We start from the raw sequence: 24,349 nt of genomic DNA, 5'->3' as shown, positions 1-24,349 counted from the left end.
ATCCTGACTCTATATTGAGTTCTGTGTTTGATCCTGACTCTACATTGAGTTCTGTGTATGACCCTGACTGTATATTGAGTTCTATGTTAGATCCTGACTCTATATTGAATTCTGTGTTAGATCCTTGCTCTATATTGAGTTCTGTGTTTGATCATGACTCTATATTGAGTTCTGTGTTTGATCCTGACTCTATATTGAGTTCTGTGTTTGATCCTTGCTCTATATTGACTTCTGTGTTTGATCCTTGCTCTATATTGAGCTGTGTTTGATCCTTGCTCTATATTGAGCTGTGTTTGATCCTGACTCTATATTGAGTTCTGTGTTAGATCCTGACTCTATATTGAGTTCTGTGTTAGATCCTGACTCTATATTGAGTTCTGTGTTAGATCCTGACTCTATATTGAGTTCTGTGTTAGATCCTGACTCTATATTGAGTTCTGTGTTAGATCCTGACTCTATATTGAGTTCTGTGTTAGATCCTGACTCTATATTGAGTTCTGTGTTAGATCCTGACTCTATATTGAGTTCTATGTTAGATCCTGACTCTATATTGAGTTCTGTGTTAGATCCTGACTCTATATTGAGTTCTATGTTAGATCCTGACTCTATATTGACTTCTGTGTTTGATCCTTGCTCTATATTGAGCTGTGTTTGATCCTTGCTCTATATTGAGTTATGTGTTTGATCCTGACTCTATATTGAGTTCTGTGTTTGATCCTGACTCTATATTGAGTTCTGTGTTAGATCCTTGCTCTATATTGAGTTCTGTTAGATCCTTGCTCTATATTGAGTTCTGTGTTTGATCCTTGCTCTATATTGAGCTGTGTTTGATCCTTGCTCTATATTGAGTTCTGTTAGATCCTGACTCTATATTGAGTTCTGTGTTAGATCCTGGTTCTATATTGAGTTCTGTGTTAGATCCTTGCTCTATATTGAGTTCTGTGTTAGATCCTGGTTCTATATTGAGTTCTGTGTTAGATCCTGACTCTATATTGAGTTCTGTGTTAGATCCTGGTTCTATATTGAGTTCTGTGTTAGATCCTTGCTCTATATTGAGTTCTGTTAGATCCTTGCTCTATATTGAGTTCTGTGTTAGATCCTGACTCTATATTGAGTTCTGTTAGATCCTTGCTCTATATCGAGTTCTGTTAGATCCTTGCTCTATATTGAGTTCTGTGTTAGATCCTGACTCTATATTGAGTTCTGTGTTAGATCCTGACTCTATATTGAGTTCTGTGTTAGATCCTGGTTCTATATTGAGTTCTGTGTTAGATCCTTGCTCTATATTGAGTTCTGTTAGATCCTGACTCTATATTGAGTTCTGTGTTAGATCCTGACTCTATATTGAGTTCTGTGTTAGATCCTGACTCTATATTGAGTTCTGTTAGATCCTTGCTCTATATTGAGTTTTGTGTTTGATCCTGACTCTATATTGAGTTCTGTGTTAGATCCTTGCTCTATATTGAGTTCTGTTAGATCCTGACTCTATATTGACTTCTGTGTTTGATCCTTGCTCTATATTGAGTTCTGTTAGATCCTGACTCTATATTGAGTTCTGTGTTAGATCCTTGCTCTATATTGAGTTCTGTTAGATCCTGACTCTATATTGACTTCTGTGTTTGATCCTTGCTCTATATTGAGTTCTGTTAGATCCTGACTCTATATTGAGTTCTGTGTTAGATCCTTGCTCTATATTGAGTTTTGTGTTTGATCATGACTCTATATTGAGTTCTGTGTTTGATCCTGACTCTATATTGAGTTCTGTGTTTGATCCTGACTCTATATTGAGTTCTGTGTATGACCCTGACTCTATATTGAGTTCTGTGTTTGATCCTTGCTCTATATTGAGTTCTGTGTTAGATCCTGACTCTATATTGAGTTCTGTGTTTGACCCTGACTCAAGGGTGAGTTCTGTGTTAGATCCTGACTCTATATTGAGTTCTATGTTAGATCCTTGCTCTTTATCGAGTTCTGTGTTTGATCCTGACTCTATATTGAGTTCTGTGTTTGACCCTGACTCAAGGGTGAGTTCTGTGTTAGATCCTGACTCTATATTGAGTTCTGTGTTTGACCCTAATTTCAGGGAAGGTTCTGTGTTTGACCCTTATTTCAGGTGGGTTCTGTGTTTGACCCTTATTTCAGGGAGGGTTCTGTGTTTGACCCTTACTTCAGGCGGGTTCTGTGTTTGACCCTTATTTCAGGGCGGGTTCTGTGTTTGACCTTTATTTCAGGGAGGGTTCTGTGTTCACCCTTACTTCAGGGAGGGTTCTGTGTTTGACCCTTACTTCAGGGAGGGTTCTGTGTTTGACCTTTATTAGGTCATCTGACCCAAAGGGTCAGGATGACCTATAGTCATCGTGCTTCGTCTGTCGTCGTGCGCCGTGCGCCGTGCGCCGTCCGTAAACTTTTTCTTTCAAAACGCTACTCCTCCTTAACGCTTGGGTGGATTACTTCCAAATTTGGTTTGAAGCATCATTGGGGGAGGGCAATCCTATTTTATATAAATGAGGCTGGTCTGACCCCTGGGGCCAGAAGGGCGGGGCCCCAAAAAGGGAACTTAGGTGAATATTGCTATAAAATCCTACTCCTCCTTTACCCTTAGGTGGAGTACAACTAAATTTGGTGTGAAACATCATTGGGGGAGGGCGGTCATATTTTATATAAATGAAGTTGGTGTGACCCCTGGGGCCTGAGGGGCGGGGCCCCAAAAGGGGAACTTTGATGAAATTTTGCTATAAAATCCTACTCCTCCTTAACCCTTTTGTGGATTTCAACCAGATATGTTGTGAAACATCATTTGGGGAGGGCGGTCATATTTTATATAAATGAGGCTGGTGTGACCACTAGGGCCTGAGGGGCGGGGCCCCAAATGGGGAACTTTGATGAAATTTTGCTATAAAATCCTACTCCTCCTTAACCCTTTAGTGGATTTCAACCAGATATGTTGTGAAACATCATTTGGGGAGGGCGGTCATATTTTATATAAATGAGGCTAGTGTGACCCCTGGGGCCTGAGGGGTGGGGCCCCAAATGGGGAACTTTGATGAAATTTTGCTATAAAATCCTACTCCTCCTTAACCCTTTAGTAGATTTCAACCAGATATGTTGTGAAACATCATTGGGGGAGGGTGGTCATATTTTATATAAATGAGGCTGGTGTGAGCCCTGGGGCCAGAGTGACGGGCCCAAAAAAGGGAACTTTGATGAAATTTTGCTATAAAATCCTACTCGTCCTTAACCCTTTGGTGGATTTCAACCAGATATTGTGTGAAACATCATTGGTGGAGGGTGGTCATATTTTATATAAATGAGGCTGGTGTGGCCCCTGGGGCCAGAGGGGCGGGGCCCCAAAAGGGGAACTTTGATGAAATTTTGCTGTAAAATCCTACTCCTCCTAACACCCATAGTGAATTATTACCAAATTTGGTGTGAAACATCATTGGAGGAGGACAATCATATTTTATATAAATGAGGCTGGTTTGACCCCTAGGGCCAGAGGGGCGGGGCCCCAAAAGGGGAACTTTGGTGAATTTTTGCTTTAAATCCTACTTCTCTCTAACCGTTGGGTGGATTAATACGAAATATGGTGTGAAACATCCTTTGGGAAGGATGGTCATATTTTATATAAACGAGGCTAGTGTGACCCCTGGGGCCTGAGGGGCAGGGCCCCAAATGGGGAACTTTGGTGAATATTTGCTGTTAAATCCTAATCCTCCCTAACCTTTTGGTGGATTACAACCAAATTTGATGTGAAACATAAGGTGACGGCAATCATATTTTTTAATGAGACAGGTTTGACCCCTGGGGAAAAAAAGATGGGGCAAAAGGAGCGCTTAGGTTAAACATTTCTTAAAAATGCAATTCCTCCTTAATGCCTGAATTGATTACAACCATATTTAGTATGAAACATCATTGGGGAAAGGCAATCCTAATTGATATAAATGAGTCTTGTCTGACCCATTGGGACAGAGGGGCATGCCCCAAAAATGGGAACTTGGCTAAAATTTTGCTTTATGATGCTGCTCTTCCTGGACAAGCTAAATGGATAAAAACCAAATTTGATCTAAAACATAACTGGCTGCGATAAATAATTTATGGTAATAATGCTGGATTGGGGTGTGTGTCCCTGCTGTGAGTGTAAGTGTTTGTCAGATGACCGTTAAGGCCCATGGGCCTCTTGTTTCAGGGCAGGTTCTGTGTTTGACCTTTATTTCAGGGTGGGTTCTGTGTTTACCCTAATTTCAGGGAGGGTTCAGTGTTTGACCCTTACTTCAGGGCGGCCGTGTTTGACACTCGGTTACTTCTATAGTTGTTCAACCTAACAGCTGCTGCATGAATCTATATAAACTACCATCTATCCTATAATGAATTCTCCATTGATCCAGTCTGACCCCTGACCTCTGACTGGGACCTACATCAATGGCAGGATCCAATTATAGATCAATATTGTAGTATTGGTTTATAAATATTGAACGTGTTTGTGTTGTGATTCATAGTAATGTAGGACAGGCTTTCACTCTCGAGAGCAGCCGTTAGCTTGGAATAGAAACAGCGACAGATGCCTACAAACAGCCCTTTAACTCTGTCCACATGCATTCCAATCATAGAAAGTGTTGTTATAAGTTGTATACAGTTTTGTACACATGAGTGTACAATATTTTCCCCAACTCATTGTCGTTTATATTTTATTCTTAGCTAGGGTATTGATTTCGATTTAAACGTCTCAACATTTCCGTAAAGTCACCAGTGATCGGAGTCTGCTAAATGTTTGTTGGTCCAATACGACTGCACTGTGTGTAATCAATAGCATTGTGACCAGGACAGGTGTATCAAGTTGATCGATCTGATCAAAGTTATAAACGATTAAGTACTCCATCAAATCTTTTCTTTGTTAATGGTAATAATTTCAGATTTGAATGTGTACTATTAAATGCATGCTATTTACCACCAATATGCATCAGTTATACCTATATTGTTTGTAATATTATTGATTTGGTTTGTAATCAGTCTCCTAGGTATCAATATATAGTATTAAAGGTTTGTGATCTTTAATGTATATATGAGACATTCAATTTATGTTTATCAGAAAAAGAAAAAGGTTTCTTTAAAAAAATAAAAATTAACTTGCTAATAGTTCCATGGTTTTTTGTTAAGATAAATTCTTTGGTTTAATCATCAAAATAAACATTAACAAATTAATCAAATAACAGATGTGTATTTGTTTTATCTTTCCAGTTTGAACTGCTCTTTTGCTTTCCCGATGATCAAGATCCTGCCATAAATCTTGTTCAGCGACTTAGAGAAAAATATCCTCTCGTGGACACAACAATATTTACTGGTAAAGTCTATTCCATGTTGTTGGATTAACAGCTGTATTAGTATAGAGTAGAGGGAACCATGTAATTTATCATAATATGTCTTGTTTAAAAATGTCCAAATTCCATATTATCAAGAATCAACAAAACATGAATGACATCCAGAGCTACATTCATGAAGATTTGGTCATTAAATACAAATAACATCAAACTATTGTTTGTAAATGTAATGTAGGTACCCATGCAGTACTGCATCATTGCGACACATACCGTATTTATCCTGAAAATAAACCCCTTCCTCTAACATAAAAGGTTTGTATTAAGGTTTGAGGAGGGTTTATTTGTAAATCATATTTTGTGGATTTATATGTTAAATACATGATGGTTCTGGTAAAATAAAGAAGGGGCTTATTTGTGGATGTATATGTTAATGATTTAAGACTAGTCCAACAAAACCAGAATAATTTCCAGGACTACCTGTTGCGTATAAAACCATATATTTAGTCAGAAATCAACACCACAATAAAGTGTTGTTGAGGTGCGGTATTCGACCAAATAACACAAAGGGGTACATTAAAACCATGTACAGAAAATATCTTGTAAGAGACTTAGATGGGAAAATAATAACTTTCTTTCATTTAATACCTTTAAGTAGCTTAAACAATCTAGAATTTTTGTTGGCTGATCAGTGAGGTAATGAATTTGTTTTTGTTTCAATTAGCACACCCATTCTGTTTTCCAGAAAAAAGGGTGTGCTTATAGGGCTTTTAAGAAACCTTACTGATCTTAAATTGTAGACATTTGATTTGCTATACATGTATTTACATAGGTGGGAAGGAGGGCAAAATTGTAGACATTTGATTTGCTATATTTACACAGGTGGGAAGGAGGGCATTGTGAACCCCATGGTGTATAACATGGCCCCTGGTTATGACAATGCCAAGTATGACTGTGTTTGGATAAGTACCAGTCGCATCAAAGGTAATTATCATTAATACACTTCTGTTGGTAAGACGATATATTGAGATTCTAAATTTCCATTAAACAATCCCAAAAAGCATTTTCATTTGATTCTAGATAAATAAATTGATAATTGATATAATTTGGCATTTTTTCAAAGAATTATTGACTCATGTAGTAGTAAATTTTAATGTTTTTCATTGCTTTTAAGCCCATATAGACCTTCTATAGTTTTCTTGTTGACGGAACTGTTACTACTGTTTACAAAACTTTAACTACTGCATTTCATTTGTTTTATGCAATACAGTTCCTTTGGGACTCATGTTTACAAAACTTTATCCCTGTATTTCATTGTTTCTATGTGATACAGGTCCTTTGGACTCTTGTTTACAAACGAATTACTACTATTTCATTGTCCCTATGTGGTACATGTCCTTTGGGCCTCTTGTTTACAAAACTTTACCACATGTATAACATTGTTTCTATGCAATACAGGTCCTTTTGACCTCTTGTTTACTAAACTTTTCTCCTGTATTTCGTTGTTTCTATGCAGTACAGGTCCTTTGGGCCTCTTGCTTACAAAACTTTACCACTGTATTTCATTGTTTCTATGCAGTACAGGTCCTTTGGGCCTGTTGTTTACAGAACTTTTACCACTGTATCTATAAATGCTTTCAGCCAGTACAGATATTATTATTGACATGGCGTCCAAGTTACAACACCCAAGTGTAGCACTCGTTCACCAGATGCCTTTTACCACAGACCTCAGTGGATTTGCTGCCACCGTGGAGAAGGTGGGTCATAATTACTCTTGAGGATATTTTCTTCCTCCTTCTCCTCTAATATATTTTATATAACTAATTCATATAACTCCAAAATTTGTCCCTCTTTTCGTTGTGTATTTTCAACAATTCACTCGTGTGAATTTTGGCTTATACAAATGTATTTATAGCCACATAGTAACAAAACTATGTATTAATGATGTCGGTTTTCCTTAAATATGATACATGGTTTTTGGGATGGATCTCAAAAAAATCTTTCTGGTTGACAAGCAACAAGTTTTAGTACCGATAACATCACCCTGAAGCCCCTGATTCAATCACGTCAACGATTTTTGCAATAAAAGTTTTGAGTTCCGGGCCAATAAGAGTGAACAAGTTGGTATGATTTGTTTTACATTTCTTGTGAGATACACAGTCAAACTTCGATGTTTCTAGTGGTCAGTACAGGTTAAAGATTTGTTTAAATCATGAGAGGTCAAGTGCCTAAAATATCATAGCTATCGGTCCATGAAAAAAGTTTGATACATCGAATACTTTTATTTGTAAACATTCAAATCATGCATAGGTTTGACAGTAGCGTTATATAGTGAGAAAATTTTGGACCAAGCAAGCAGTTTGCTACAGCAAGAAAATTGAATCAATGAAGCTTGAATCATAGAAGTTTGACTGTATAATGTTTATGTTTTTTACATGTCAATCCTGTACATATCAATTCAAAACTCCTATTTTGACCTTTTGACCTTTACAGATTTACTTTGGGTGTGCCATGGCAAGGTTCTACCCAGCCTTCAACACTCTGGGACTCTGTTGTTGTACCGGAATGTCATACATGTTTAAAAAATCCCTCCTAGATGAGCTAAAGGGGCTAAACTGGTACGGGCGCTACCTCGCGGAAGACTTCTTCCTTACTTCAGCATTACATGAAAAGTAAGTCTCCTTACTCAGTGGAATTAACGAAACAAAGATCAAAACATGATTAATATAGGCCTGAACAATGATTAATATAGGCCTGAACAATGATTAACATAGGCCTGAACAATGATTAATATAGGCCTGAACAATGATTAATATAGGCCTGAACAATGATTAATATAGGCCTGAACAATGATTAATATAGGCCTGAACAATGATTAATATAGGCCTGAACAATGATTAATATAGGCCTGAACAATGATTAATATAGGCCTGAACAATGATTAATATAGGCCTGAACAATGATTAACATTAAATCACTACCTTATAAAAAAAAGTCCTCGATAAGAAATTTTTTTTCTTTAAAAGAACTGTTTTACAGAGATCATTTAGGTCAGCTGAACCATGATTAATATAGGCCCTGAACAATGATTAATATAGGCCTGAACAATGATTAATATAGGCCTGAACAATGATTAATATAGGCCTGAACAATGATTAATATAGGCCTGAACAATGATTCTCATTAAATCACTACCTTATAAAAAAAGTCCTCAATAAGGATTTTTTTTCTTCAAAAGAACTGTTTTACAGAGATCATTTAGGTCAGTGATACTGTGGTATAGGTCTGTGATACTGTGGTATAGACCAGTGATACTGTGGTATAGACCAGTGATACTGTGGTATAGGTCTGTGATACTGTGGTATAGGTCAGTGATACTGTGGTATAGGTCAGTGATACTGTGGTATAGGTCAGTGATACTGTGGTATAGGTCAGTGATACTGTGGTATAGGTCTGTGATACTGTGGTATAGGTCTGTGATACTGTGGTATAGGTCTGTGATACTGTGGTATAGGTCTGTGATACTGTGGTATAGACCAGTGATACTGTGGTATAGGTCAGTGATACTGTGGTATAGGTCTGTGATACTGTGGTATAGGTCTGTGATACTGTGGTATAGGTCAGTGATACTGTGGTATAGGTCTGTGATACTGTGGTATAGGTCAGTGATACTGTGGTATAGGTCAGTGAAACTGTGGTATAGACCAGTGATACTGTGGTATAGGTCTGTGATACTGTGGTATAGGTCAGTGATACTGTGGTAAAGACCAGTGATACTGTGGTATAGATCAGTGATACTGTGGTATAGGTCAGTGATACTGTGGTATAGACCAGTGATACTGTGGTATAGGTCTGATACTGTGGTATAGGTCAGTGATACTGTGGTATAGGTCTGTGATACTGTGGTATAGGTCTGTGATACTGTGGTATAGGTCAGTGATACTGTGGTATAGACCAGTGATACTGTGGTATAGGTCTGTGATACTGTGGTATAGGTCTGTGATACTGTGGTATAGGTCTGATACTGTGGTATAGACCAGTGATACTGTGGTATAGATCTGTGATACTGTGGTATAGACCAGTGATACTGTGGCATAGGTCAGTGATACTGTGGTATAGGTCAGTGATACTGTGGTATAGACCAGTGATACTGTGGTATAGACCAGTGATACTGTGGTATAGGTCAGTGATACTGTGGTATAGGTCTGTGATACTGTGGTATAGGTCAGTGATACTGTGGTATAGACCAGTGATACTGTGGTATAGGTCTGTGATATTGTGGTATAGGTCAGTGATACTGTGGTATAGGTCAGTGATACTGTGGTATAGGTCTGTGATACTGTGGTATAGGTCAGTGATACTGTGGTATAGGTCAGTGATACTGTGGTATAGGTCAGTAATACTGTGGTATAGGTCAGTGATACTGTGGTATAGATCAGTGATACTGTGGTATAGGATCAGTGATACTGTGGTATAGATCAGTGATACTGTGGTATAGGTCAGTGATACTGTGGTATAGGTCAGTGATACTGTGGTATAGGTCTGTGATACTGTGGTATAGGTCTGTGATACTGTGGTATAGGTCAGTGATACTGTGGTATAGACCAGTGATACTGTGGTATAGGTCTGTGATACTGTGGTATAGGTCTGTGATACTGTGGTATAGGTCTGATACTGTGGTATAGACCAGTGATACTGTGGTATAGATCTGTGATACTGTGGTATAGACCAGTGATACTGTGGCATAGGTCAGTGATACTGTGGTATAGGTCAGTGATACTGTGGTATAGACCAGTGATACTGTGGTATAGACCAGTGATACTGTGGTATAGGTCAGTGATACTGTGGTATAGGTCTGTGATACTGTGGTATAGGTCAGTGATACTGTGGTATAGACCAGTGATACTGTGGTATAGACCAGTGATACTGTGGTATAGACCAGTGATACTGTGGTATAGGTCAGTGATACTGTGGTAAAGACCAGTGATACTGTGGTATAGATCAGTGATACTGTGGTATAGGTCAGTGATACTGTGGTATAGACCAGTGATACTGTGGTATAGGTCAGTGATACTGTGGTATAGGTCAGTGATACTGGTCAGTGATACTGTGGTATAGGTCAGTGATACTGTGGTATAGGTCAGTTATACTGTGGTATAGGTCAGTGATACTGTGGTATAGGTCTGTGATACTGTGGTATAGACCAGTGATACTGTGGTATAGGTCTGTGATACTGTGGTATAGGTCAGTGATACTGTGGTATAGGTCTGTGATATTGTGGTATAGACCAGTGATACTGTGGTATAGGTCAGTGATAATGTGGTATAGACCAGTGAAACTGTGGTATAGGTCAGTGATACTGTGGTATAGGTCTGTGATACTGTGGTATAGGTCAGTGATACTGTGGTATTGACCAGTGATACTGTGGTATAGGTCTGTGATACTGTGGTATAGGTCTGTGATACTGTGGTATCAGGTCTGTGATACCGTGGTATAGACCAGTGATACTGTGGTATAGACCAGTGATACTGTGGTATAGGTCAGTGATACTGTGGTATAGACCAGTGATACTGTGGTATAGGTCTGTGATACTGTGGTATAGGTCTGTGATACTGTGGTATAGGTCAGTGATACTGTGGTATAGGTCTGTGATACTGTGGTATAGGTCAGTGAAACTGTGGTATAGACCAATGATACTGTGGTATAGGTCTGTGATACTGTGGTATAGGTCTGTGATACTGTGGTATAGGTCTGTGATACTGTGGTATAGGTCTGTGATACTGTGGTATAGGTCTGTGATACTGTGGTATAGGTCAGTGATACTGTGGTATAGGTCTGTGATACTGTGGTATAGACCAGTGATACTGTGGTATAAACCAGTGATACTGTGGTATAGGTCTGTGATACTGTGGTATAGGTCAGTGATACTGTGGTATAGACCAGTGATACTGTGGTATAGACCAGTGATACTGTGGTATAGACCAGTGATACTGTGGTATAGGTCAGTGATACTGTGGTAAAGACCAGTGATACTGTGGTATAGATCAGTGATACTGTGGTATAGGTCAGTGATACTGTGGTATAGACCAGTGATACTGTGGTATAGGTCAGTGATACTGTGGTATAGGTCAGTGATACTGTGGTATAGGTCTGTGATACTGTGGTATAGGTCTGTGATACTGTGGTATAGGTCAGTGATACTGTGGTATAGACCAGTGATACTGTGGTATAGGTCTGTGATACTGTGGTATAGGTCTGTGATAATGTGGTATAGGTCTGATACTGTGGTATAGACCAGTGATACTGTGGTATAGATCTGTGATACTGTGGTATAGACCAGTGATACTGTGGCATAGGTCAGTGATACTGTGGTATAGGTCAGTGATACTGTGGTATAGACCAGTGATACTGTGGTATAGACCAGTGATACTGTGGTATAGGTCAGTGATACTGTGGTATAGGTCTGTGATACTGTGGTATAGGTCAGTGATACTGTGGTATAGACCAGTGATACTGTGGTATAGGTCAGTGATACTGTGGTATAGGTCTGTGATACTGTGGTATAGGTCAGTGATACTGTGGTATAGGTCAGTGATACTGTGGTATAGGTCTGTGATACTGTGGTATAGGTCAGTGATACTGTGGTATAGGTCAGTGATACTGTGGTATAGGTCAGTGATACTGTGGTATAGGTCTGTGATACTGTGGTATAGGTCTGTGATTCTGTGGTATAGACCAGTGATACTGTGGTATAGGTCTGTGATACTGTGGTATAGGTCAGTGATACTGTGGTATAGGTCTGATACTGTGGTATAGGTCTGTGATACTGTGGTATAGACCAGTGATACTGTAGTATAGGTCTGTGATACTGTGGTATAGACCAGTGATACTGTAGTATAGGTCTGTGATACTGTGGTATAGGTCTGTGATTCTGTGGTATAGACAAGTGATACTGTGGTATAGACCAGTGATACTGTGGTATAGGTCTGTGATTCTGTGGTATAGACCAGTGATACTGTGGTATAGGTCAGTGATACTGTGGTATAGATCAGTGATACTGTGGTTTAGGTCAGTGATACTGTGGTATAGGTCTGTGATACTGTGGTATAGGTCTGTAATTCTGTGGTATAGGTCAGTGATACTGTGGTATAGGTCTGTGATACTGTGGTATAGGTCTGTGATTCTGTGGTATAGACCAGTGATACTGTGGTATAGGTCTGTGATACTGTGGTATAGGTCAGTGATACTGTGGTATAGGTCAGTGATACTGTAGTATAGGTCTGTGATTCTGTGGTATAGACCAGTGATACTGTGGTATAGGTCAGTGATACTGTGGTATAGGTCTGATACTGTGGTATAGGTCTGTGATACTGTGGTATAGACCAGTGATACTGTGGTATAGGTCAGTGATACTGTGGTACAGACCAGTGAAACTGTGGTATAGGTCAGTGATACTGTGGTATAGGTCTGTGATACTGTGGTTTAGGTCAGTGATACTGTGGTATTGACCAGTGATACTGTGGTATAGGTCTGTGATACTGTGGTATAGGTCTGTGATACTGTGGTATCAGGTCTGTGATACTGTGGTATCAGGTCTGTGATACCGTGGTATAGACCAGTGATACTGTGGTATAGGTCAGTGATACTGTGGTATAGGTCAGTGATACTGTGGTATAGGTCTGTGATACTGTGGTATAGGTCAGTGATACTGTGGTATAGGTCAGTGATACTGTGGTATAGGTCTGTGATACTGTGGTATAGGTCTGTGATACTATTTTTAAGTCATTTTATAACAAATGAAGAAATATGAAATATTTTATTTTGAATGTTTTTTGAAAATAACTCAGTGTATATCTGATAGCTTGTTAGACTTAAAATGTTTGAAAGTATATATATCACCTCCACATTTTCTCCTATATTTGCTATAAAACAAGATTTTTTTTTTTCATTCCAGAGGTCATAAACTTGTGCTATCAGCCTTCCCTGCACAACAAAATATAGCTTCATTAACATTACGAGCTTTTAAAGACAGAATGGTCAGGTAAGTAACAAATGATATGGGAATCGATGATCAATTGAAAACAACATTTTGATTAAAAGTCGCATACCTGGTTAATAGCTATTTCAAATTTCTCTTACGCACACAAGCTTCAATAATGTAAATGTAGCATTTGCTGGCCATCTAGAATACCTGATAAAGACACACCAATGTATTGTAGGTGGACACGACTTCGTCTGAATATGATGCCTCTGGTAGCTGGATTTCTAGAACCCCTGGCGGATTGTATTCCATCAGGCCTTATAGGAAGTTGGACATGCTACCATTTCTTTGGAGTTCATATGTACTATTTTTTCCCTATCCACGTGTTAACAATGCTGTTTTTGGATTATTTACAATTACGGACGGTTCAGGTCAGTTAATTTGACTGTTTATCCTCTTTTATAAATTTGGTTCTAATTTTCCTTACTGAACAGCAATTGAAAATATGTCTTTATTTGATGTTTTTCATTTTCGATTCTTTTTAATAATTGTTACAGCAATATTTCAAATATAAAAGATATTCTTGCATATCCCACACCCTGCACAGAATGCAGGTATACTTAAGATCAAATTCACAATTAAAATATCAAAGAACTCCCAGGGTTCATTTAAGTTTAGCACCAATCATATGTATGATATGTGTAAGGTAGCTGTATATTTTTTAGATACCTGTTTTCAGTATTGAGATAATTCAAAGCACTTTTACAGATAAAGGGCACTTATAGAAAACAGATTGTCTTCTTTTGAAAAGAATAATTTTATATTTTTATTTTTATTTTCAGAATGGACCTCCACCATTTTCAAAGCTTAAATATGTGCTATGCTGGGTGTTCCGGGAATTCATGGCCACATTTATTTATTTAGAAGCCATTTTAAAACCACGAACAATTCCGTGGGGCAAAAAAGTATTCAAGGTGACACTGGGTGGACACACAACTCTATTGACAGACAAGGCCCATGATTGACATCAGGGGTTCTCTAGCCGTGCAAATTACCGCAATATGGATTACAAAATCCTCTCTAAAACGATCTGATTTGGTTTGTATTTAACGTGTAAAAATACAAACTGGCTGATACGCTGAACTATCCCTAGGTATGAGTGTTAATAAGTACTTCCTATTGGTGCGTGACCGTGTGGAATATCTGGTGTCACACTTTACACAATTGAAAACTTTCGACTGCTGGTTTCTTAGAAAAGCTTATAAACACTGCTGTTGATGATGGTACATTATCATTAGAAAGAAATCTTTGATTTATTTATGTCTACTGGAACTATTCTACTGTTTCTAACAAGCTCACCTGGGTCATGATTTTTAAAAGAGCTCTGAGGTATGAGGATGTCCTGCTGTAAAGAAGCCCGTATTTACTAGGTATTTGTACAAGCTATGATTTGTTACTGAGTTCCCCTGAGCCGAGTGACATTTAAGCGAGCTCAGATGTACGGGGAAATTCCATGAGCTGTGACTTCTTAATAAGCTACACTGAAGTGTAACTTCTGGTGAGCTCACCTTATCTAATTATTGATGAGCTCAACTGAGCCATGAATTCTGATGAGCTCACCTGTGCTGTTACATCTGATGAGCTCTTATTATGAGCAGATGAATCTTCTAATGAGCTCAAATGGGCTGTGACTTCTGACAGTCTCACCTCTCCCCAATATTCCAATTCGACTTCATTACAAGTTCACTGGTACGAGGAGTTCACTGGTACGAGGAGTTCACTGGTATGAGGAGTTCACTGGTACGAGGAGAGTTCACTGGTACGAGGAGTTCTACTTTCTTCTTAATGAGCTCACCTTTACTTTGAAATTCTACTGTGACATCGCAATGAGCTCATTTGTGCCAGATAATTCTAATTAGTTCAACTCTAGCAGAAAAACCTGCTGTGGCTGCTAATGACTGGATTGTATTGGGATAATCCTGCAGTGACTTCATAACAAGCTCATATTTTCCAGAAAAAATCAACTATCTTAAGATTCTCCTCCCCTATCATGGCATTGAACAGGAGGTGTTTAAAGAGATCTGAAAAATTGTAGAAAGAAACTAGAAATTCTGTAGTCAGAAATCACAACCATACAAGTTATACGCTATTATTGATTTTGTTTTATTTACTGTACTGATATTTCTGGATGTGTTCTCATAAAGTAACTTGGACAACGCAATTATTTTTCACCTAAGGATATGTCACATACCAAATTCCTTACACCTTAAGATTGAAATGGAATGGTCTGATGTAATATTATATGTCACATACCAAATTCCTTACACCTTAAGATTGAAATGGAATGGTCTGATGTAATAGTATAGGTTAGTCTTTAATAAGGGATCATAAGGAATCCCACTCAGTCTTGATTGACAGCCAGAAAGGTTTTATAAAACATAGATTGGCGTGTTGTTTTATGGAAGAATCTATTTGTCAAAGATGAAATTACTCCAGAGTAAATGAAATTGTTTAGGGTTCGTGGTAACTGTTTTTTTTAGATGGGTTTTAACCTTGTTGATATTGGTGTTCACTGTTTTGCTTGGTCAGATCCTTGTCTTGCATACAGTGCCACCTGAAAATCAAGGTAGACAACTCTGGCGATGCAGATCGGCCACTTCCTCTGGGTTACTGCTGTAACCAGAATCCACTCATGTTAGATGTGATTACAATACCATGTGCATTAGAGCATTTATTTTCTGACTTGTGGAGTTAGAAATTTGTCTATCAGCTGTTGTGTTTATTGTTACTTAATGTCGCAATGTGTTTATGTTAAATATAAATGTTAATGTTTGTTAAATATATATGAAGGATTTTTTTCACAAATGGACACCTGCAGAGATTTTAATTTTATCATAAGATGAGCCTGTTTTACGTTGTAATATGGCTAAAGTTGAGCCTGTTTTACTGTGTAATATGGCTAAAGATGAGCCTGTTGTACTGTGTAATATGGCTATAGATCAGCCTGTTTTACTGTGTAATATGGCTATAGATCAGCCTGTTTTACTGTGTAATATGGCTAAAGATCAGCCTGTTTTACTGTGTAATATGGCTATAGATCAGCCTGTTTTACTGTGTAATATGGCTATAGATCAGCCTGTTTTACTGTGTAATATGGCTAAAGATTAGCCTGTTTTACTGTGTAATATGGCTAAAGATCAGCCTGTTTTACTGTGTAATATGGCTAAAGATTAGCCTGTTTTACTGTGTAATATGGCTATAGATCAGCCTGTTTTACTGTGTAATATGGCTAAAGATGAGCCTGTTGTACTGTGTAATATGGCTAAAGATGAGCCTGTTGTACTGTGTAATATGGCTATAGATCAGCCTGTTTTACTGTGTAATATGGCTAAAGATCAGCCTGTTTTACTGTGTAATATGGCTAAAGATCAGCCTGTTTTACTGTGTAATATGGCTAAAGATCAGCCTGTTTTACTGTGTAATATGGCTATGTCATGATTAAATATTAATGGATACATGTGATGTCACATAAGAAATATATGATGTCATGATTCGACATCAGAGTCAAAATTAATTGGTATTATAGGGAATTGGAATTGAAAGTTTTCAGGTATTTTCTGATGAGTAATTTTGATAAATAGCATTGTAATATGGAATAGCCTTAAACTTGTTTTAATTTGATATACTGTATACCTGGTCATTTTCGCCCCCGTTTAATTTTCGCCCTTTGATGATAGGGCGAATTTAAGATGATGGCGAAAATTTCAAGCTGTATTGAAGAATTTACAAGTCATCGTACATAGGTCAATTGTAGTCGGAACCAAAACATACCCCCTGTGCTTTTCAAGTGAGTTTTAATCTATACCATCACAAGCAACACGTGTTATACTAGCACTAAATTTATAAAATAATCCATTGCTTTATTCCAATCTGTGTATGTGAAATAAAATCTTGATCTAAATCTAGGTCTAGTTAATTTGCAACATTACGTTCAGTTAAATCGAGAAAATGGGCTAAGATAGCGTACTAGGTTTAGTATATTTGATTTAAAAAACTATAAATACTAAGTAACTTTAAAACTTTAAAAATGATGCACACAAAAAAGCATCAAATTCTTGTCATTGTGAAGACTGATTTTATGAGTTCACCGTAGCTTGTGGCTTCCATCGATGTATACAACTGAACTAGAGAAAACACTGGTCAGTAATTAGTCACGGCACGGTGAACTTACCTTTCATCGTGTTTGCTTAAAATCGCCCATGCATACCTGATACTATTTGAATCAATAGGGGCTAAAAGTAAATCTGAACACAGGTAAAAGTTGTATATTTCAAACCTGATTGCATTTCACCCCTCAGCGGGATATATACGCATGTACAAAGAAAAGAAAATAGGGGAACTAGATAACTACCGATTGTTCCGAGTGCAACTGTATAGAGAATTTTGAACGGAATTTTCCGATTGTAAACGAGGAAAAGACATTTCATAAAAGTAGTTTAGGGCGAATTTAAAACGGGGCGAATATTTTTTGTGTTGATCAAGGGCGAAAATAACCTGGGGCGAAAAATACCGGGTATACAGTATTGCTCATCTAAAGATTTTTGACATATCAAATGGTTGGAACTTGTATTATAAATTCCTTATATTCCAATGACACTTATGATCCGCTACAGGTACCACTGGAGACAACCAGTCAATCTGTGCTTCACCTTGACCTAGGTATATCGTGTGTACTTTCCACTTACAACTGCCAAATTTTGCACCTCTTGGGATTACAGAGTGCTGCAAACTAACATCATGTCTCAAATTCCACTTTATACAGAGTTATGGCCCTTTGTTCAAAGGTGGGGCACTTAAGATTGCTTATTTTCTAATTGTCTGTCTTGTTTTTACAAAGAAAATAACTCTTAGGATTTAACAAAGGTTATAGGAATACATGGCATCAATTTATCAGGGTTTTCACTTGGTACTATGGTTTGGTTCCTAAGAATTCCAGAATTTAGTTTCAATTTTGATTTTTCTAGTTTGACCTAGGTTTCAATATTATGTTTTGACTTCTGATATTAACTAATGTCAAGGGTCAGCTAAAGGCCCTTAATGGCTCTGTGTATAGTATCACATTGAGCATAATTGAAATTTAGATATACCTGAAGTTTTTCAGATCAAGTTAATTAAAATATGAAACTAATGTAAGAGTTATTGATACGTTTAATTATCAATAGCCAGTTTGGATTATTCAAAAGATTTTTTGTGTATATCAATTTGAAACAGACAAAATCTAATTGGCACAGCTGTTTATCTGTATGGCAATATTTGGCTGTGTCATACTGAATTATAATACTCTGAAGTGTTACATCTTGAAGCTTTTTATTGCCATTTAAGATGAGCAATATGGTGAAGCGGTGCTTTTTTTATCTGCTGGCAGTAAAAACTGGCCCATTAGTTACTAGTATTGATACATACAAAATATACCAAATAGTTTATAGTTATTTATGTCATTTGTTTTGTTTTGTGTTGGAGTAATGTGAAGGAACTATATATATTCCAACTCTTGGTATTTGATATTAGTATGATAGTGTGTGGCAATATTTTTATACGTCAAATTATTATAGTCCCACTTTTTTATTCCTTTTACAATGAAACATTCCTTTTATGGTAATCTATTTATATACCAAACATCAGCAACAATCATTGGATGTCTGCATGGCTTTTTCATTTAAGGATATATGCTACTTTTCAATGATGTAAATGTACTTTCAAAGAGTTTCAAAAAAAGAAACACAAAAGACATAGAACACACTACATTCTGTGTGCTGATTGTAATCAAACAGCAAGGGACCTGGGTATCCAAGGTATGTAATCAAACAGCACAGGGACCTGGGTATCCGAGGTATGCATGCGCACAAATTATCATGCATACAATATGTATACCTGTCAGCAAGAATGTCCTGTTGTGTAGTGGTCATATTAATTAAAAAAATTTAATAAGAATTTGATACAATTTTTTTGTAGTAGAATAGAGCAAAGACTTTTTTGAGATTCAAAGTCCTTAGTCAGGCATCCTGTGTTGGTGCCACCTCATTTAAATGTGACATACAGCATCAGAAACCTCAATATAGACGGTTTCTACCAGCAGCAAGCACACACAGCAAATTACACTGAAAGACCCTGTATTTCATAAGGGGTCGTAACTCATAAGGGGTTGTAATTCATAAGAACTTAGAGGTATAATATGAGCATTTTGTACCCAAAGGCCAAATAAACACTAGGATCATTTATGGTAAGATTGACACTAAATCTTTTTATTGCATTTTTTGCCTGTAAAATATAGAAATTTTTTTCAAACTTATTTTTCCACTGCAGCGATGAGCAATGAATTAAAAGATTTTGCATTGAAAATATAAGAATTTGCAGTTAAAAAATAAGTTTTGCAGTGAAAATACAATGTATACGTTTTTCGTTTTTGACCAATCAGTGCAATCCTTTTTATTCACCTCATTGAAACTTGCCGATTTTTCCTATCAAAGCAAAGATAGACAAATTGGTTATTTTGCTGTATTTCTGAAATATTCAGACAGGTTTTTGATAAAAAAAAATTACTTGACGTTAGCTATGCATGCACAGATACTCCGTTAACAGCAGAAAACGCATAAATTGCATTGATCAGTCCTTTTAAAGCTGGCTTGGAGAAACAACACAAAAAGATGACGTTATGAATTATGTTACTGATTCCTGCACTTTTTCACAAAATTAATTTTTTCGATGTTTTTAATTTTGTTTATAAGTATGTAAAATGCAATAAAAAGAAAATTGAATGGTTTCCCTTTTGATGTAACATATATTTCTCTCATATGACAGAATATTTTGATATTTTTCACCCGTGCTTCTCACTCCTGCAAATATCAATATTCTGTCATACTCATGAAATATATTCTATATTTAACTTGAAACCATTCAGTATCCTCTATATCCTGAACGGCCTATATAAACATCATGAAATATATATTCTTTACACTCAATATTGGTTAATTCCAATGACAAGGAGAAAGGTGTCTCGGATTTATTTTTTTTTTTTTTTAAATCATATACCAGTGTGGTGCTAATGGTTGTTTGTAAGGTACACATTTAGAGGATTTCTAGCTAAAATAGCCAAGGAAGTATTTAGCTCAGGGACTTGGTACAAATTTTTAACCCACAGTCTATGTATCAAGACGGCTGGAAATTTATGCCAAATCTCTTTGTTACGTAGCAAACATTGTGAGTATTTTTATATAGCTTAATTGATCATTTCAGAAATTGATTATTCTTTCAATTAATTCATACACAAATGAAGGGAAATCTATCATTTTACTAATTTTAGCTTAATGTGTGCATTGTGGAGTAAAATATTTTGTGACATTAAATTAACACTTTAGTGTTGTACATAGAGAAATGAATGGAGTATAAATACAATATATTTATGTAAATGGCTTTGTTAAAATATAAAACAACTATTTTATGTATGAAATCCATGTTTTCTATACATTTCAATATCATGATTTCCTTTACATTTTGTACAACATCAATTGTAAATATTCTGTAAACTACCAGTATTGTACATAATCTAATTCAAATTGATTTGGAGATTTTTAAAAAACAATATATACCAAAATGTGATCTAATTTGAAATGAGAAAATGAATCAAACAATATCTGATTTTTTTTCTCCTTATGTGTTCAGATGTTCAGTACTCCACGGAAAATATGCATAATACAATTGCTCAATATTCATAACTATTTCTTGGCTTTGCAAGAGCAGGGCCTTGTTATGCCGAGGCAGGGCCATAATTACCCCGATATAGAATGGGGATGGGAATCATGAGACATATGTTATACAGAAGCAAGGTCTGTTCACACATGGTTGGAATCTTGTTATACAAGGATGGGGTCTAAACATCGAACAGGGAATCATCATTATCTTCTAGCTCTGTCATATTCATGACCTTCATCTCATTGCAATTCAGTTTCGTCCCATTTCTCATCTGTGTATCTGCTGATGAAGCATCTATATACATACATTTATATATATAATTTGAAAATATATTAAATATTTTAGATATTGATGTTAGAATTGACAGATGTCCCTGCCCTAATCAATATTCCTACCCTGTCTGTCTTCTGATAGAAGTAAGCATTTTAGAGCACTGATAGGCTCGGACATATGACTCACCCTCCATCCCTAACCACAGGACTGAGGGCTGGACATGACTCTCCCTCCATCCCTAACCACAGGACTGAGGGCCGGACATGACTAGCCCTAACCACAGGACTGAGGGCTGGACATGACTCTCCCTCCATCCCTAACCACGGGACTGAGGGCCGGACATGACTCTCCCTCCATCCCTAACCACAGGACTGAGGGCCAGACATGACTAGCCCTCCATCCCTAACCACAGGGACTGAGGGCCAGACATGACTAGCCCTAACCACGGGACTGAGGGCCAGACATGACTAGCCCTCCATCCCTAACCACAGGACTGAGGGCCAGACATGACTAGCCCTAACCACGGGACTGAGGCCAAGACATGACGCATAACCTCCATGCCTAACCACGGACTGAGGCCAGAGCATGACTAGCCTCAGCCCTAACCACAGGCTGAGGGGGGGGCATTACTAGCCCCCCCTAACCACAGGACTGAGGGCCGACTACTACCTCCATCCCCTAATCCCACCAGACTGAGGGCCAGACATGACTCCCTAACCACAGGACGAGGCAACATACTACCCTAACCACAGGACTGAGGCCAGACATGACGTCATCCCTACCCTGGACTAGGCCCAACTACTAGCTAACCAAGGCTGGGGGCCCGGACTATGACTAGCCCTAACCCCAGGACTGAGGGCCAGACATACTAGCCTACCACGGACTGAGGCCAGACTGACAAACCCTAACCAGGGGAACTGAGGGTCGGACATAAACTAGCCCTAACCACGGACGAGGCCGACATGACTAGCCCTAACCACAGGACTGAGGGCCAGACATGACTAGCCCTAACCACAGGACTGAGGGCCAGACATGACTAGCCCTCCATCCCTAACCACGGGACTGAGGGCCGGACATGACTAGCCCTAACCACAGGACTGAGGGCCGGACATGACTAGCCCTAACCACAGGACTGAGGGCCAGACATGACTAGCCCTAACCACAGGACTGAGGGCCGGACATGACTAGCCCTCCATCCCTAACCACAGGACTGAGGGCCAGACATGACTAGCCCTCCATCCCTAACTACGGGACTGAGGGCCGGACATGACTAGCCCTAACCACAGGACTGAGGGTCGGACATGACTAGCCCTCCATCCCTAACTACGGGACTGAGGGCCAGACATGACTCTCCCTCCATCCCTAACCACGGGACTGAGGGCCAGACATGACTAGCCCTAACCACGGGACTGAGGGCCAGACATGACTAGCCCTCCATCCCTAACTACGGGACTGAGGGCCGGACATGACTAGCCCTAACCACAGGACTGAGGGCCAGACATGACTAGCCCTCCATCCCTAACTACGGGACTGAGGGCCAGACATGACTAGCCCTAACCACAGGACTGAGGGTCGGACATGACTAGCCCTAACCACGGGACTGAGGGCCAGACATGACTAGCCCTCCATCCCTAACCACAGGACTGAGGGCCAGACATGACTAGCCCTAACCACAGGACTGAGGGCCAGACATGACTAGCCCTAACCACGGGACTGAGGGCCAGACATGACTAGCCCTCCATCCCTAACCACGGGACTGAGGGCCAGACATGACTAGCCCTCCATCCCTAACCACAGGACTGAGGGCCAGACATGACTAGCCCTAACCACAGGACTGAGGGTCGGACATGACTAGCCCTAACCACGGGACTGAGGGCCAGACATGACTAGCCCTCCATCCCTAACCACAGGACTGAGGGCCAGACATGACTAGCCCTCCATCCCTAACCACGGGACTGAGGGCCGGACATGACTAGCCCTCCATCCCTAACCACAGGACTGAGGGCCAGACATGACTCTCCCTCCATCCCTAACCACGGGACTGAAATAAACCTTAAAGAGTAATGTTTGTACAGTATGTAATCATATAATTGTACAAAAATAGAAACATGCCCCATTTTTATTCTGTCAAGCTCTGTCGTAATTTCAGCATGAAATGATTTTGTGTGTTGTGTACTACAATTGATGTACTAAAATGTCATTGTCACTGAATATAGAATAACCATCTGTTTTAGACTTTCAGTAAATAATAAAAAAAATATTTTTTTCGTTTCCTTTTAGCTCTATATATGTTGGGACCACATGAGGATCACAAGGTTGATAATTCTATTTAAAGTCTATGATATCTAACCAACATTTACAGACCCTGGACAGAATTTGTTTGACTCCCTGAATTCTAACTAGGTTGAAGTTTAAGGGACATTTCTAATTAACGTGACTTCTTTAATTGCTAAATATCAATGGCCAATAAACTGAAAACCCTTCCAGCAATACAATTAGGCCATACAGTTGACATTTACAGCATATATGAAAGCCACATGAATAGTTTGTAAAAGTAAATATTAATTATTGAGATGTGGAGAGTTCCAGAAAATGTATGTAAAAGTTCACACCCTTGGTTGCTTTTGTACATTAAGGCACTGCAATGCATATTCTGCACTGAGCGGCTTGTGAAATATTCCAAAAAAAAAACAAATATATATGTACACCAAAAATAGCATTATATCTGTTAAACTATGATGTACATGTACTTGGTAATAATCACTCTGTGACTTTCACTGCTCTATTGTAATTGTGATAATATTGTAATAAAACAGAAATCTTTAATCAACAGCATCTGGGAAACCCGATTTGTTTTTAACAACCATTTGGAAACATCAATACTTTTAAAAGTTTTTAACACCAGAGCATGTTAATTTTAAATTCAGTTACATGTACATGTATTCGAGATTGAAAGCTAAGAAACTGTGGAACAGATGCTTTTATAACTTCTAGATAGAGAAGGCAGAAAAATCACATCACTTTTAATAGACCT

At 38.4% G+C, this 24,349-nt stretch overlaps 1 protein-coding gene across 1 annotated transcript in view; it reads left to right on the top strand.

The window, feature by feature from the left end:
* The window catches only part of LOC117335232 (ceramide glucosyltransferase-like), a 70,886-nt gene extending 53,242 nt beyond the window's left edge, over positions 1 to 17,644 (top strand). Inside the window, exons 5-11 of the mRNA XM_033895222.1 lie at positions 5,236 to 5,338; positions 6,195 to 6,296; positions 6,954 to 7,069; positions 7,806 to 7,984; positions 13,267 to 13,353; positions 13,532 to 13,724; positions 14,136 to 17,644. Of these exons, the coding sequence (XP_033751113.1) occupies positions 5,236 to 5,338; positions 6,195 to 6,296; positions 6,954 to 7,069; positions 7,806 to 7,984; positions 13,267 to 13,353; positions 13,532 to 13,724; positions 14,136 to 14,318 (963 nt within the window). The 3' untranslated portion in view covers positions 14,319 to 17,644. The remainder of the gene's footprint in view (positions 1 to 5,235; positions 5,339 to 6,194; positions 6,297 to 6,953; positions 7,070 to 7,805; positions 7,985 to 13,266; positions 13,354 to 13,531; positions 13,725 to 14,135) is intronic.
* Positions 17,645 to 24,349: the final 6,705 nt, after the last annotated feature.

This window comes from Pecten maximus, chromosome 9 (assembly GCF_902652985.1).
Source record: "Pecten maximus chromosome 9, xPecMax1.1, whole genome shotgun sequence".
NCBI lineage: Eukaryota > Metazoa > Mollusca > Bivalvia > Pectinida > Pectinidae > Pecten > Pecten maximus.
This window is presented reverse-complemented; position numbering and strand designations above follow the sequence as displayed.